The following is a 16,960-nucleotide window of genomic DNA, read 5'->3' on the forward strand; positions in this document are numbered from 1 at the left end:
CTGTCGACGAATGTATGCATTTTTTTTGTCTCCGCCTTTAATTCGTTTGCACTACTTCCTAGTTGGTACTTTCGTGAGCACCCTGTAATGCACGGGCGTCTAGCTTTTTTAGAGTTCCTTCTTTTTTCATTAAGACTCCTTTGGTCTCAGATAAATTGTCATTAATTAACAGCGACCGTAAATTACCCATCAATAGTAGTTTACACAGAGTTATTTATTATTGCTTGTAGTTACTATATCATATGGTCTATTACAGTTACTTCTTCAGACATGATCCACTAAACGGTGACTCCTCCCGCAGATCTAACAGCTGGACCATCTGTTGTTTCTGTCGGCGGCAACTACTGCCAACCAGGTCTGCCAAGGCCAGATACTGCCAACGGTTCTGCATCCATATCTCAGATTTTTCCTTTCAATGTTTTTTTTTTGTATTTTTTAGGTATCATTTATAAAGTAATTCATAGCTTTTTGACAGCCATTATGTTTCTACCTTTTCTTTCTCCTAACTTTCTTTACTATGATTAACATGGGTATGACTACGAAGTTTGATAAGCATTCGATACATAATCACATGTGGAAATGAATCGTTTCAAACTCTAGTTAACTAATTTACCTATTGACGTAAGCATCAATGCCCCATTGGCTTCCAAATTGCTAACAGATAGTGTCATGCCACCTAGCCCAACTTTGATACTTTGTCAACGCCGATTGCTGCATACTTCGTATACACTCAAATACTCGTCCTAAGCGGGCATCAAGCTCGCCTTACGCCGTCAGCTAGCTGAAAATCGAGACGATGTCGTAGTACATAGCTACATGGCCTAGATTTCTGAAAAAAAACTTTCATCATTTGTTGAAATGCCAGTGCTACCGGAGTAAGCTCAAAAGAAAATCGTTTGTAGCGAAAAAGACCATACAGTGAAACAAATGCTGTGATATTTTTATTCGTTGCTGCTAGGTCGACTTTTGGAGTATGGTGCGGTAACACCTAAGTTCAAAAATAATCTGCTACCTTGAAGCTCTACCACCAGATCCTCTAGATAGAATACAGAAAAATAGATCCATACATTTGCCTTGCATTCACGCATGATCAGATTCCAAAGTCTTTTTTCCTTACCATTACCATAACTGAAAGCCGCTTCGATGCTTCTATTGCCTCAATAAGTTTTCGTTATACTTGTTTATTTCCTGCTTTATTGACTCACTGACCTGCATTGGTATCCTCTGAGCTCTCTCCTGTGCCTGACCTATCGCTGCCTTCGCTCTTAAAGCTCAGAGCCCATATTCTTTGACAAGCTTCCTAAAAGTGAAGTACACGAACCCTGGTACCATCCCACAAAAGAAACTGTACAATGAGTGACCTCCATGACCGTCCCGATGGCATCGGTAGATGTCAACTTAACCAGTTCGGCAGAAACTAGGCTTATTATAGCGTCTCTACCTACAATAAATGCTTACTGGTGCATCATGTATGCGGCGCGCATATCCCTTACACTTGCAATTCTAGCGCCTTTCAAGTACTGCGGGATTACGTTTTTAGTGTCTGTTAATTCGACTAAGGTTACCTTCGTGTATTCAAAGTAACTGCAGCTTCTGTATAAACCATGAACTGGACATTCTTTAACTCCGTGCAACCAGTTAAATTGTACCTCGAGCCCCGTTTGTGTGTCACCCAAGAACACAAACAGTTGACCTTGTCCGTTCTTAAGAAACACGAATGTTCTAGAATTCGTTTAATCTTGCCAAACTTTTCCTGGACGACCCAAAAATTGATGTTGAGAGAAAATTAGTAGCCATCAAAACTTAATCATTGAACCTATCGTAATTTACTGCAGGACAGCACAAGCCAAAATAGCTTTAAAGTGCCATAGACTCCCTGTCAAGTGCTTACTTTACATTATTTACTAAATTAATGCAGATTTTATAGTGGAACGCTGAAGGTATTCAGTAGACGCAGATTTCGATTAATTGTATTTGTATTAAGGGGCTAATATACGAGCATTTTAGACTATAAAGCATTGTACACACTACATCATGCCTGATCATTGTGTACGTCATTTATTGAACCTACAATAATGTCTGTCTGTGAGATTACAACGAGATACGCAATACAAAGAGCTTTGGCTTCGAATATTCGAGCCGTCTTATTTAGCTATTTCAACAGAGTAAGGTTGTAAACAAATAAATTGACTTATAAAATTGAAATGAGTTGTTGTCACAAAAACTATTATTACTAATCTATAACTAATAATTAATAATTACGACAATAAAAGCAAAGAAAAAATACTATGCACGTTTCTAAACGATTAAGAATTTTGGTACACTGTATTGCAAGTTCCGTCTCAGTACACGACTTTTTGAGGTTGGAGGATCGTCAACATAACTGCCTGCTGAAAATTTTAATGGTCAAGACATGATGCAGGTAAATATTTACATCCTACAAAAATGCGAAATTGTTACGTATGTTTGTCGTCAAGGGCCAGATCTAGAACTCCTTCACACTATATGTTGTGTTCTACATCTAGACCAGAAAACAAATGTTCTACAAGGAAAAAGCAAACCCTCATTGAATTCGCTAACAGTTTTTTTTTATTTATCGGCAGTATGATACGGCAGCCAGTAGGTACTTTCGTCACAGATTTAATTATTACGCGTTGTTAATTTCGTTGATTGACTCGGCCTTTTTCCTTCGTAGGTTTCTAACCACTTACACAGTTACACTCGTCAGACAGTTATCTTTACATACACAAGGTTTATTTACAGGTTATATTTAAACAAGCCTTGGTTCTCTATTTATCACCCTTATGAATGTATTTAAGCGTCTATAATAGTTGATAGCTGATCTAAAATGGTTGCATATTGGCAACACTTAGTTGTTTGTTAATGAAGCAAATTGGTGAATTCGGTAAAAATTATGTTATTGAAAATGAGAATGTAACTTTTTGAATGAAAAATACGTCTTACCGGCAGGGTAAAAAAGAAAGCCAGATAGCAAGGATTGAGATGCCACCTAAATTAGAAACAGCAATAGGCGCAGGAATAGTTCAAATCAAATCGAGACCTGAGCTGATAATGGAATAATATATGGGCAAAAATAGATTTGAGAATTTCCGATATTCCGAGGAGTGATCAAATACATATGGTTTGCATCGCTATTATAGAAAAGAACTTGTTGTCATTGAACAACTCATTTATGGAAAAGCTAATGTACAGCTAATATTCATGATAAATACAAGCATATAACAAACGTTACGATTCAGTTTGATGGAAAACTTATATTATTACACAGTTAAGGCATTACAAGATCATTTGGCATAAACTTGCACATTGAGGCAAGCTCTCTGTTTCTGGAATCAGATTTGAGTCAGCCCGTTACAATGTAGTGTCGCAGAAAATAGCAAGGTTGTTTGTCTAATATTACTAGAAAAAAAAATACTAGCCCTATTCGATACACTTGCAAATACTGCCCGGTGCCGCGTGTATTTATTATGAATATATTGTACAAAATGTGTTGTATTCCGACAATTTGCCATGGAAAACTGTGATTACCACTGAGAAAATCCTAATCACTGATAGCAGAAAGTAATGCAGCACATTCATCGTACTATTTTCACAATGCATTGTTGAAACACCTTTGCCCATCGATTCGCCAATTTTGCTACAACTACAGTCGATGGATGCTGCAGTTTGTCCGTAGGTGTCTTTCTTCGGCAACGTATGCATGATGTTGTAACCGTTTTGCAAGGTAATCATACATGGAGATTTAGTCATTATGATCACGGATAGCCTGGCGCGGCTTTTAGGCAGCCTACCAGAAGACCGCAGCACTTAAAAAACATAGATGTTTATTATTATGCAGGCTATGTTTTTTGTCAATATTCATTGAGTCTTGGATCTTTGACACCGAAAGAAAATATACAATCTCGAGGCGCCAACGTACGCATCCACTGTTCAGGATATTTCGCTACTGAGCAGTTGGACACGGCGCAGGGCGCCAAGTAACTAATGGTAACTGTCTGTACAATCAGATCATCACGAAGATAATCATGTCTATTGATACATTTGGCGGAGTGAAGATATACCCTCATCCACTTTTCTGTTCTGATAGTAAAACAGGCGGATCTGTCATACCCGCAATTTTCTCTCCCACGTTTATTGTTGATTACTTTATCAATTTCAGATATTGATTTGCTCTGTAATAAGATAACCCTAGCTAAGGATATAGTATTTATCTGTCTAGCTACGACATACATATCTTTTACCTATGTATATATATATATATATATATACGTGTGTGTATGTGTGTGTGTGTGTCTGTTTGTACTTATTTACAATATATCGAGGTCGCTCACTTTGCTTGTTGGTCATTACATTAAGCAGAATAAATAAGTTGAGGTCGACTTTTTCGGGTAACTATAAAGCAGAGTTAAATTTGTTACGATTTACCCCCGTTTGACCTGCTATTTTTCCCCTGTCCTTTGAGGGAGTTCATGAGACTGAGTGTGTCTCTTCGATGTCACTGATATATCAAACTCGTCGTAGAATAGATTAGAATAAAACTAACGCAAGCTAGCGGCGGCGGTTACCTAGCTGCCGTTTGCTATACTGGTGGCAGTGTTTGCTGTTTCAGTTAGAACAGCTGTTGTTGCCGTTGTTGTTGTTGTTGTTGTTGTTGTTGCTACTGCTGCAGCGTCTGCTGCTGATATGGGCTGACTGGTTACCAAGGGTATCGTTGTGTCGTCATGATCCTGACGCTGTTCGCGCTCCTCCTCCTTTTCAATAGCTTTGAGAACTCCTTGAAGAACCCGGCAGACGGAGCCCCCGCTTGTTGCCATCGACGGCGAGCCACTTTTACCGCCATTGGCTTCTGTGATAACCAAATCCCCCACTGCTGCTGTTGGTGCATCTTTGCTTGTTGACTCTATTTTTCGATCATCGCCATCGATCTCGTTCGTACTGCTGCTATTGTTATCACCATTTAGTTGTTTGTGAGTGAGAACTTCTTTCACTTCATTCGTGAGTGTACTCCCAGCTTGGGTCGTGCATCCTACGATGACAATGAACGGACATTATTTAGGGAGAAGCTACAATTTGTAACCGCAATTTAGCCATACCGAAAGAAACCTAACGGATTCATTATAAAAAAAAAATTATAGTTGACAGCAAAGCTTAACTGCGTGGGATTTTAAATTGTCGTAGAGAAACGGTACGTCTATCGCAATGTGTAAATAGCGCTCATGCGGAGCTTTGCCAGAGATAATTTCCCGAAGCGGTCAGTTAGGATTTTAATAATATTCTACAATACAAGCTATTTACAATGTATCTTACCGTTGTTGTTGTGGTTGTTGTTTTCTTGTACCGTACCGTTTATAGCTAACGGACCTTGCGCATCCACCTCAGTTTCTTCTACGGGTTCCGCCCTCTGTTCTACACGTGCAATTTTTGAAATACCACGATTCTTTGGAGGACGACCTCTCTTTCTTGGCTGCACACCAGGAGTCGGTTGTTTAGGCGTAGTTGTTCCAGTTCCGGCGCCTGACGTCCCGTTCTCCACGCCGCCGACGGCAATAGAAACATTCTCCGGTTGTGGACTAGGTCGCCGTGGAGGCTTCGCTACGGCCGCGGCCTGCCGAGCACGTAGTGAACTTACGCGCGGCAGTTTGCCTATGAACATAACAGAAACACTTTGTTAAAAATACGCAACAGCTACATATTATTCAAAGGAAGAAAAAGTCAACGCATCGTGTTTCAAAAGAAGAAAGCTAATTAATGCTCTACTAACCATAATCAACGCACTCCTAGGGATATTGGTTCCTTATCAATTTTGGTTTAACTTCTTGTTGACTTCAGAGAATTTATTTAACTACATATTGGCTTAATCTGCACTTACCGTGCGTTCTGGCCCCTTGAAGCAACTCCAATCGCTGTTTGTATTCAAGGTAGACGCGCTGCAATCGCAGATTGGCCGCTATAACAGGAAGGACGTCCGCGAGCATCTGGCGTGCACTGACAGAACTTAACTCGGTCTCGTTGTGAAATCCATCGGCAGCAATGATGTCATCCAACGCCAATCGAAGTCGTGCTTCAAGGCCTTCAGAGGCCAAGAAACGCACAAGGGCCAATGCCCAGAAGCGGAACTCACTCGGTGATGACAGAACACGAGCTCCGTTGAGTTCGCTTTCCAGAAAGGCAAGAGTTGCCGACTGTAATATAAGCAAGTTTGGCGTAAAAAAACTCTTATCCGTGTCACCTAACGTAAACTGTGAATATTTACTGTTGTACATCGATTATGGTGGGTGTTAGTTATGAGAAAATAAAAAAACTCGCGATATTTGCGCACCGAATGGCATTTGGTAAGCAGTGGCAAAGTTAACAGTTCATAAAAAAAAGTTCGCTAAGAAGTTGTTTTTTTTTTTCTTACCCTTTGTATCGATGGGTTCGCTTGGAGGCTGCTCATCGTGCGGCTAGCGGTAGACCTGAGGAACATCCAAATCAATATTATATTGTTGTGATATCATTTATTCGTAAGCTTCTTTAAGCATAGCTATTATCACAGCTCACATACTTATTTTTGTAGAAACGATGATCTATATGTAACTTGCATAAGCTAAAAACAAATCAATCGGAAATGAGACGTGCTCAGCGTAAATGGCGCTACTAAGCTGCGACAATTTTCAACAAACGTACCGAAGAAGTGATCCTTGTATTCGTTCTAAAGGTCCCTTCTGATTCGGGGTGCTATCCACAGGTAGCGCGGCATAATGATCTGAACATCGACTAATCACGCCGCTAGTCCAGCTTATCAAACTCCTGCAAATGTGTCAAAGAAAGGAAGGCTATGCATTAGGCGATGGCTACTTAATACAAATCTACACAGCGTATTTGCGTTCCTGACTGATATCTGTAGAAAAGTATGTGTGATCGAAGTATACCTCTTTGTACTATAAAGTCCACATGTGTTAGTTTCTTGTGGTGAATTTACATGTTCTGATGTTCAAATGACTGAAAAGCTTTTACATACATAGACTTATATTTTAGGAAAACCGTTAGAAAAGCAATAAAGTATATTTCTACTCATAGAAAATTGCAGCTATCCCACGGTCGAGGAAAACTCACCACGACGAAGCCTCCTGGTCGAAGAAGTAGTTACGACCATTGGAAAGTGACAGCAACGGAAGTCCTTGAGGCTGTAGAAGATCAAGTGAACGCAGTGTTGCCGATTTGTTGGCACTCATAATTGATCGAACACTTTCCGACAACAAACGTCGATAACAACCGCGCCCATCTCCGTAAACCAGACTAGCAAGGCTGGCAGAATAACTGCATTCACTGCTCGGTGCGTCAGCCCTGGATGACACGCCTATTTCCGGTTCGGGTCTTGAAACCTAAACAAAGTAGATCAGACATTTTTTTTATTAAGATCAACAAAGCTTAAGAGACATTCCACTTGTTCACGGAAAATTGTTCACGGAGAGAGCTTATATAAGAGCTGCAGCTACTGAAAATAGTTTTTAACATTTAATCTAGACAGATAATGTCATCTGTGACTGGACATTACTAAAATAGGAAGTATATTGTTAGTACTACTCACCTCATAAAGAGTGAGCATTCCATCCACCGTAAGCACCGCGATTCTGCAGCCTCGGCAGGTTATCATGGCCGCTTGGCCAGACAATACCAGAGGAGATACCAATCTGCGACCAGATCGAGTGCATAAAAGTACTAGGTGACCCTCGGAATCAACCAACGCCGTCAGATTGACGGAAGCAGCCGCCGCACAGACACGCCCCTCTAGGACCGTGTCCCACAACTGAAAGTCGCGTAATCACCGCCCAAAACAGATAAAAGATGTATGTAACCAGTTTTATTCTTTATATTTGTGCTATCAAAAATGCACCCGGATCAGCAGGAAAAAACAAGCAAAGCCTATTTACAGATCCAATATAAAAAGATGACCTTAGTCCGACGCGCGGATTGTGGCTAACCTCTTGCGATATCGGGGCACCTTCGGTAGCGGATGTTGATCCGGTGACAATTTTGGTGCACACAATGCGTGACATCGTCCATCCGCCCGCTACAGGGATGTTGATCGTAATTTGCACGGTCAGCCTGCACGATCAAGTGAATTCTAGGTAGATCAGTTAACTATTCACGGCTCAGATTATATCAAGTATCCTTTATAAGTTGTTCATTCAAACAGGCTTTGTTTCTTATCATTTATGTAAGTAGTAATATAGAGTATATAATGTAGAGTAAATTTCTTATTACTCATGGCTCATCTACGTAAGCAAAGGCGTAATTAACAATAAAAGCACTGTTCGAAGCATGTCTTTTTAAATATCCTAAGTATGCTCTGGATGCGTAAGTTAAAAATACTATAGATATAGTATACAGAACAATCGGTTTCCAGTATCATGTACAGAAAACAAAAATTGGTGGTACACTATTGTGGCCTTATTTCAAAATGAATACCTACCCTAATTCAATATTTATCACACACGGCTGACGAAGCTGCAATGCGGGGTATACTTGTGCGCCAAGCACAAGAGCTCCATTAACCGGTAGCTGCATAGGACCAGATACCTGCAAAATAGAACATATAGATCCCCCATTTCAAAATTCCGAAAATCGCTAACAAAATACAGATGGCTTTTGATTAAAGCGACCGGTGAAGCAGTCAAAATCACCCTTTGTTTTTAATAATATTTCTCGATTTTAACTTAGATCAATGTAAATAACTTCCTTCGTGCATTAGTGCATTGCCGTAAAACACTTCTGAACTTGCATTTAAAAAAAATGTTTGATGTCCCACCCTCGAGAGCACCCTCAATATCAAATCTCGGAATTCTGCATCTTACTCTGATGCAAATTTCAGTTACAAATGCTCGTAGTCGAAGATTGCTTTACAAAACGAAAAAAAGTTGAATCAAGCTTATAGCTTGACAAATTGTGTTATAATAAACGTAATAAAGCGTTAGAATGGCTGTTTTATCTTGTACTAAACTTGAAAAAGCGTAGCTGTTGCATACTTGACTGAAATTATATTCGGTATAAACCTGATATGAGAACACATGTTTGATTTTTGTTTGCGTAGCTTCAAAAGTGGTGCATCTGCCGAGTTATATGGTATGTGATTATCCGCCGACTGTATAATCGATAGCGACGCTCCGTCTGCTGCGCACGATTTTGAAATCCAGTTTGAAGATACATTTTTTCTTTCCTTTTCTTTAATAGGATTTTAGTTAGTCATCATCGCACCTGATGACTAACGGCGGCGGCGGTGACGCTGGAGAATCTTTGCTGAGCGTTGACATCCTCCGATTGAATTGGGGTAGGGGACGCATTATCCTGATAAGAGATGCTTTGCAGTCCGTTGGTGCCAATAGGCTGGCCGCCAGGAGCACTAACCAATGTCGGCCGAATTCTCTTCGGCTTTGCCTTTCCATCGACAGCAGCATTGCTCGCTATTACCGGACCCGGTTGAGTCTAAAAAAAATGTGTGTCTTAAACTAAAATACGTGTTCCCTTCTCTCTTGTTTCATTCAGTAAGGCCTTCTCTAAAGCAGCACTGTAATAGACGCGTAAACACTATAGTAGATGACTTCAATGCTTGATCACCAAATTTTTACGTTTCTCGAGGACGCGCTCGGCGTGACTTGTTTAAATATCGTTTGAAGGTGTTACCTTTGTGAAATCTGTCAACGAAGCTTTAGACGGAACTCCGTGAGAACACTAACGTTCAGATCAAAATAGATTGCTCAGGGAATCGTCGATCCTATAAAAAGAAGAAACGCACCATTTGTTGTGTATGAACTGGTGGTGGTTGTTGTTGCTGCTGTTGTGGCGGCTGTGAAGGCTTTTGTGAGACCTGAGAAGACTGGTTCTGCTTGCTAGGGGCGATAGTAAGGTCTGGGCCGGAACACACTTGCGGTTGGGGTGTCGCTACAGTAGCTGGTACCGGGGGCAGGGAGCAAGATGAGTTTTCCCGTTTCTCGACAAGAATTTTGGATTTCTCTTGTCTGGAACTGCTGAATGTCAATGGAGGTCCGCCTTCGCCACCCTCAGGTCCGACCGAGTCCAGAGGAATGTACAATGGGGTTATGCGACGTCGGCCATCGGGAAGAATTGTTTCGATCTGTCGATCTGTGGGACCTTTCGCCAAACGTTGAGAAGAAACCATAGACGGGTTACTTTGTGTTGTCTGTGAGACATCCGTTCGAGGAACAGCTGTCGTCGGAGTCTGCGAATAAAGAAAGAAACACTTCAATTGAATGTCCCCACTTTCAGGCCATGTATTACATGTTTTATGGCATAATCTCAGTTCCGTGTTCTATAACGGTATATTTTTTGCCATTCACTAAAATCTGGCATTCATAAAAAAAAAACTTAAATTTTTGTCCACGTACCACTCCATTGGTTTTAGCTTTCCCATGTGCCTTTAACACGTCGACATTCTCCACAAGTAAAGTATTGAGACCCAATCCTGCCAGTTGCCCCGCTTGCCCGGCACCTTCAAGGCCGTACAGACGTTGAAAAAGGCCGGTTTGCTCTTCTTGGGTGACTGCCTTGCCAAGTTCATGAGCCGAAAAGTCAAGTACCGCTAAGCTGCCATCGGACGAACATGCCAACAGCTGTTGCGTGAGCGGGTTCCACGCCAAATCAACGACTGAATTCGTGAAGAGATCATGTACAACGCAGAGTGCACGCTTACGATCGTTACGCCATATGGACACAGAACGGTCCCGAGATCCGATCGCCAAACAGTTGAACATGTCCGCAAGATACTGTTTGCTATCGCCAGAAGAATTCGTTGTGCTGGTGGCTGATTTAAGTATACTGGGAAAAAATCGGGCCACCGTGACTGCTCGCCGGTGACCAACAAAATCCTTAACGGTTCGCCAGCCGCCCCGTTCAATGATTTGAGCTGTCGGTCCGCCGTTGTTCATCGCATGTGCTGACACAACGTACTGACCATCCGGTGACCAGCTTAAGCGCAAAACATGAGTTGTACCGCCGGTCTCTTCGAAAGGTGTTGAAATGACGCACTCCTGTTGCCAATCGTGCGTTCGCCAAAGTCGCACAGTTTTGTCATCGCTTTGCGTCGCTACGTACTTCCCTAATGGGTCCCAACAGACGCCCTGAAACAAATGTAGGCAAAATAATTAAAATAAAATCAAATAATGATAACAGCAAATTAATGAACCCATTTTAATTGATTCTACCATCTCCTTAGTTATTAATTGTGAAGCTAGATGAATCCGATTTAGCACCCCATGCACCAGATAGCTAGACTCGTCGCCAATAAATATCAAAACATAGCTACTGGTTTAGTAGCTATATTCTAGATACAATTAGAACTGAAAGGAAAACACTGAGCTTGCTAAACCTTGAAAGAAACATAAGCAAAAGGAATCCAAAACATGTGACTTTTACCTTGACAAATCCTTGATGTCCTCGAAGAACGGCTACACGTTCATGCCATCGACGAGTATTCCACACAACGACTGTTGTGTCAACAGAACAGGATGCAATATATTCGTCGCTTGCAGGAGACCACGCCACATGAAGAATGTCTGCCAATTGAAATGGGAAGGAAAGAAAAAGCTGTTAGCTCAAACAATCCTTACCAATGTTAGTTTTACAACATTTAGATCATGAGTGCAGATATTAAGATGCTTTTGAAAACGAAGGAAACAAAGTACCGTAACTAACGTTACTTTCCCTGTCGAAATAAAAACAACTACAGAGTCACATACCTCCATCGTGGCCCTTCAGACAAGCCACGGTTCTCCACTGTTCGACATTAGCCTTTCCAAATGCAGCGCCATATGATCCGGGTCCGCTAATTGTGCGACCTGAATATTTAGAGCAAAACATATATGCTAGGAACGTTAAAGCAAACAACAAGGAAATGAGCGAACTTATATTTAACATTTACGGCACTATGCTATTCCGAAGTAAGCGACAACTTTCTCTGACAATATCAGGCAGTTACCATATTTCGGACAATCAACAGTCTTCAAAACGAAAAATTACTGAATTCTGTCGCGTGAAAAATCTTACCATCTTCAGACTAATTTTTTGTGCTACCCTTTCTAACGCCATTATAGTAAGTTACAATTCTGAGTTCAAAAACCTAAGCATGAACGGCGTGGTGGATTCGATCACAAGTTTGTTTAGAGAGAACAAACGCATCATTAGATACGTATTTTACTCAATATTTGAAAATATTACTGACAATATTTTAAGAGTTCCTTACCGATCTGCCAAATGATGATTGTTTTATCGTCACCAGCCGAAGCTAGAAAACGGCCGTCGTGAGACCAGCGAACGCAATTAACGCAGGCTGAAAAGCATAGAGATTGTTTAAAGTTCTACCTTTAAAGCGAGTTTGGGGATCATTAAAGGCAACGTATTCGACGCCTTATTAGACCCAAGAGAAATAAGTTCCGATTCGTACATAAATGGCTAGCAGAGAAGAAAATCATCAATAGTTGATCAACATGTGACTTCTCACAAACTAACTGATCATTTTACTAAATGACACTGCTCTAAGTCACAGGCTACTTTTTACTGAGCTACGATAAAAATACTAAAATCATGAATTAGAATAATCACCAAGATGATTAGTCAGTTGACAGAACAGCTTCGGTATGCTATCCTTTTTCTCCTCGTCGGCTCGTAACACAGGACCCATATTCCATATGCACACCTAAATTGACAGAGAGACAAATCTAGTAAGAAAAGGCTAGAGGACCATACCAATGAAAACTGGATACGGACATTAACTTTGAACGGAGATAGGTTATTTTTAATAACTTTGGAGAAAAATAAATTCAGATATCAAATGTACTGTAAACAATCGATTAAATAAACGCACCTGCCCGCAGTCTTGACCCTGACCTCCCGTTGCAAAACGGCTTCCGTCCGGGTGAACGTCGACTGAAAAGATCGGATTGCCTATGGGCAAAAAAATGGTTAAAACTGCTGAAGTATATCGTAATCGAAAATACGAAACAAACTGCTATAGCAGATAATAAGACAATAGAAGGTAAGTATTTGAGGATAGCAGCGGAGTCTTTGTATAAGATTCAATGTGCAATTGAACGCTGTAGTAATGCGGCGGTCGTCAAAAAGGTGTCCGCTAATGATGATGGGGAATTTTCCGTTAAAAGTCAACCTATTTGAAATGCAGTTTAGGAAACTTCAGATCGTTAAACTAAGTAAGTTCAAAACGACTTAAGGCCACGATTGTAACAAGCTTTCAGAGAGAGCAATAATAAACAAACTGGAACTAAACTCAGCGTATTCTTTGTTACACTTTGAAAAAAATCTACTATTAAGCATTCATATATATTTTGGCTTAATTTAATCAGAAGGCTGTGGCTGTTAGATACCATGCGCTCTCGAAATCATAGAATCAAAGTGCCGGACTCGACCAAGAGGTCAATAATAGGCCATCGTAATAATACAGCCTAGTGTTTCTTCTGAAAACTTATATGTACAGATGCAATTTCCTTGTCCAAGCAAACCAGTTAAGAACTTTTAAATCTCGTAGGTAGGATCAATATGTTACAGCATGATCAAATAAAAAAGCCTAAATATGGCAAATGTGATCAATTAATTTTTGACCTCATGACCAAGAAAATTCTCATCATTTTTTACCACATACATCGACTAATGCAAGCTAAAATTCGCGGAGCGAAAAAACGTCTGTTTTTAACGACCAGCCCACAATTATATACTTACTACTCTCTAAAGGGGGAAAAGGCATTTACGACTCGATAAACTTCTCAGCTGGTATTTATTAAGAATGCCTAGGGATATGCAGACGGAATACAAAATTAAATACAGAAGATTGATAAACCATATATATAAGCAGTGAGTGATATAAATTATTAATAGGCAGATCTAAATTATCATCAATGCGGTCTAGTATAGGTTTATTTCCAGATCTACTTACCATCATGGTTAACCCAACTTGGTTTGAAGAGTTTCACCATATTTTTTTTGTTTATGTTGTCCGTTGGCGTGGAACTTCTTTTTTTCGTTGCTTCTGTAGACGAAAATATGCTGTGCTAACGTCAACACAGAATAATTGGCAGCCACACTATTCCACTGACAACAACATGAGGCATATCAACGGAAACTAATGGTATTATCTTGTTGAGATGAGTTTCTCTCGACTAATGATTCGGAGTGATTGGCTCGTGAATCTTGCTTCACTATTTCTACTGCTGCTGCTGCTGCTGCCACCAACACGTATATTCGTTTAAATTCGTTCCTTGGGTCAAGATGTTAGTTCTTAAAAGGCCGGTTGGTCCGTCGCCCTCTTTTAGACCCGTTAATCGACGTTGTCCTGCCGGCCTGCCTGAGGAGAACCATGTTTGTTCAGAACGTGTCTGAAAAATATTTTACTCAAAAAGCCGATTTCGATGCTGGACTTGCTACCGCCATTATACACTCACTTTCGGTACGATCACTTCTTCATTACTTCACAACGACAGCATCAAGAATTCCACGAACACAGGCACCAAAAACGAGCACCTAGGGTAGCTGCCCTCGCAAAAGAGACCAAAGCACCACCTTTGACAGTGTTATATATGTAGAAACCGATAGTAAGTACGGTCAGTATCATAGACACATAGGACACAACGAACGATACCCACGACTTACGTTGTTCTCAGCAGTAGACACAAAAAACAGCATTACTGAAAGCACCGCCAGCACACGGCCACTATCCATTGACTTCCGATGCTAGTGCGTTGGGTGTATGTGTCGTCGTACAAGATCTTTGTTGTGTAAGCGATGCTTTGCTCTCTCGGACACCGTGGCGTCTCTATGAAACGATAGCAGTTTTCGACTGCACACCACTAGTTATCTTTGGATCAGCAATAAAAATGTTAACAATAATAATAATAATGTGTGGATCCTTTCTCTGCTTTTCTGCAACACACCCACGACAACTTGCTCCAGCTCCCTCCTTATAGTAGCAAATGATCGTGGCCAAGTCCTACCTACCGCCTTCGTGCGGCGATGTGCGATGACAATATAAAGTAGAATTTGTAGTGGCAGTATCAACGTCAATGATTGTTGATAAAATTTGTCGAATTACACGGCGTAAACCAACAGGGCTTCGGTTGTTTACAGCTACAGATGGGACAATGGTAGAGAGACAATGCATCGGCGCACGTAGAATCTTGGTTACAGTATAGGCTTGCCTTTCAGTGGCTCTTCTTTGAGAATTTACTATCCTCTTCATATCATCATTGCTCACTGCAATTTTTTTTTCTGGGTTTCCACCAGCACCCCCGCCGCCTGTTCTTTATCTGACCCACATGACGAAGGCTAGCGTCAAAGCACTGATTAACTACTATCAACGCTATAATCTACAACTAGCGACTTCGGGACAGAGTTCTAATGCCAGATGGAACTCGAAACACGGATCAACCAGCACCGAGGAATGTCCGTCTACCACTACCAAACAAACTCGATCAGCCGTAAGAGAAGCGCCGTCACGGCGCCGAACTTAGAGGAACCGGGAGCGGCGGCGGCAACGGCAACGGCGGCAGCCACAACCATCAAAACCAAAACAACACAGATAGGAACGGCAGCCGCGGGTGTAAAAACACAGGGCGCACACACATTCGGAAACGGCAGCGGTATCATTCGCACTCGCATAACGTAGAGAGGCATTTGTCGCCCGCTTCACAACACAAAACACGTTCAACCTTTCCCCTTTCCGATAATATTGTTGTAATGTTGGATGCATGCCTTACGGTCTGCTCTTACTCGCGCTTTTCGATTGATTGTTGTTGTTGTTGTTGTTGTTGTCAGCGATGGCGGCCTGCAATAGCAGAAGCCTGCTAACATATCGATGCAACTGTCGTTGTTTGTTAATAATACTTTTGATCCCTGCCCTTCGTGCACAAATCCTGTTCTGCTTATTGGGTTCAACTGTTACACACCTGCATTTAATATAATACATAGAACAGATGTCGCGCAGGCGACATTTTGAAGCTGCTTACTGGTAGATTTAAAAAAAGCAGCAATAAAATGAAACATTATTATTATTGTTATGCAGTCATCGCCGTGTCGTGCTAAAAATCTAGCAAGAGGCTGGCGAGAGCAAGAGAGAAAACCTCATGACAAGTAGCAGACGAAATTAAAATGGAGTTAGACAAGAAGACTACTTACGTGAACAGAACAAGCGGTTCTGTTTGTTGACAACGGTGGTATTGACCCTTGGGGATGGGTAGAACTAATTTTCGGAATAAAAAGGTAATAAAAATCCATCTATTAATCACCAGCAGATCAAGAAAGGCTACTTTATATGGATTATAAGTGCTAGTTGCAGCTTGTTAGCAGTTACTTTAGTCACCGTCGTATTACTGTCAACACACCGAGATCAGCTGGAAGAAGAAAGAGGTAGTCCGACGCGAAGCCAAGCAGCTTTCCATCTAGTAAACAAGGAAAAAAGCTGATTTGAGTTTTCTCGACGGATAACAGAAGGTGCTGCGTCTGTTCGCTTGTCTCATATAAAGAGCTCAGCATAAGTGACTATTGCTAATGCCTTGCCGGGCACAGGTATCCCGGAACCGATTCAGAGCTGAATAGTAAGAGCAGTCAATGATAAAAAAAAAAAACAAAAAAAAAAGTAGTGCAGTTATACTAGAACATTTTATAGTCAGTTAAAAAATCTTTTCTACTTGAGTTTCATAGTCGTACATCTATTGGAGGCAGCGCTGTATTGGGTGTGTATGTCCCGTACGCACTCAGTTGGGCTGGACTGTCATCGCTCAGCAAGCTGTTCTTTTTGCTCTTCTGTTACCTGATTGGCCAGGCAAATTTCCTTAAAAAGTATTCACAATTCAGCTCGACGAAGAAAACGGGACAACCAATGCAGACAGGATTTTCCGTCCATGCTCGCGGACTTTTAAAATCTACTTGTATTTTTATC

The 16,960-nt window shown here is 41.1% G+C and overlaps 1 protein-coding gene across 2 annotated transcripts; it reads right to left on the bottom strand.

Moving 5' to 3' along the window:
• Nucleotides 1–2,566: 2,566 nt before the first annotated feature.
• Nucleotides 2,567–15,778, bottom strand: LOC111253142 (protein HIRA-like). 2 transcript variants are annotated; one of them, XM_086992894.1, is made up of 19 exons: nucleotides 14,677–15,778; nucleotides 13,964–14,556; nucleotides 12,881–12,960; nucleotides 12,619–12,712; nucleotides 12,260–12,346; nucleotides 11,757–11,855; nucleotides 11,434–11,573; nucleotides 10,407–11,138; nucleotides 9,797–10,240; nucleotides 9,259–9,486; nucleotides 8,477–8,583; nucleotides 7,986–8,109; nucleotides 7,592–7,810; nucleotides 7,117–7,385; nucleotides 6,688–6,810; nucleotides 6,422–6,476; nucleotides 5,891–6,203; nucleotides 5,329–5,664; nucleotides 2,567–5,047 (listed from the first exon to the last, which is right to left on the bottom strand). In XM_086992894.1, the coding sequence occupies exons 2-19, from the start codon at nucleotides 14,001–14,003 to the stop codon at nucleotides 4,587–4,589; spliced, it is 3,951 nt and encodes a 1,316-aa protein (XP_086849020.1). In that variant the 5' UTR covers nucleotides 14,004–14,556; nucleotides 14,677–15,778; the 3' UTR covers nucleotides 2,567–4,586. The 2 variants fall into 2 exon arrangements, with proteins under 2 accessions (XP_086849020.1, XP_086849021.1); XM_086992895.1 differs by lacking the exon at nucleotides 9,259–9,486 and having other exon boundaries at nucleotides 13,964–15,772.
• Between the last annotated feature and the right edge of the window lie 1,182 nt (nucleotides 15,779–16,960).

Source organism: Varroa destructor, unplaced genomic scaffold, assembly GCF_002443255.2.
Source record: "Varroa destructor unplaced genomic scaffold, Vdes_3.0 BEIS01000006.1, whole genome shotgun sequence".
Classification (NCBI taxonomy): Eukaryota; Metazoa; Arthropoda; class Arachnida; order Mesostigmata; family Varroidae; genus Varroa; species Varroa destructor.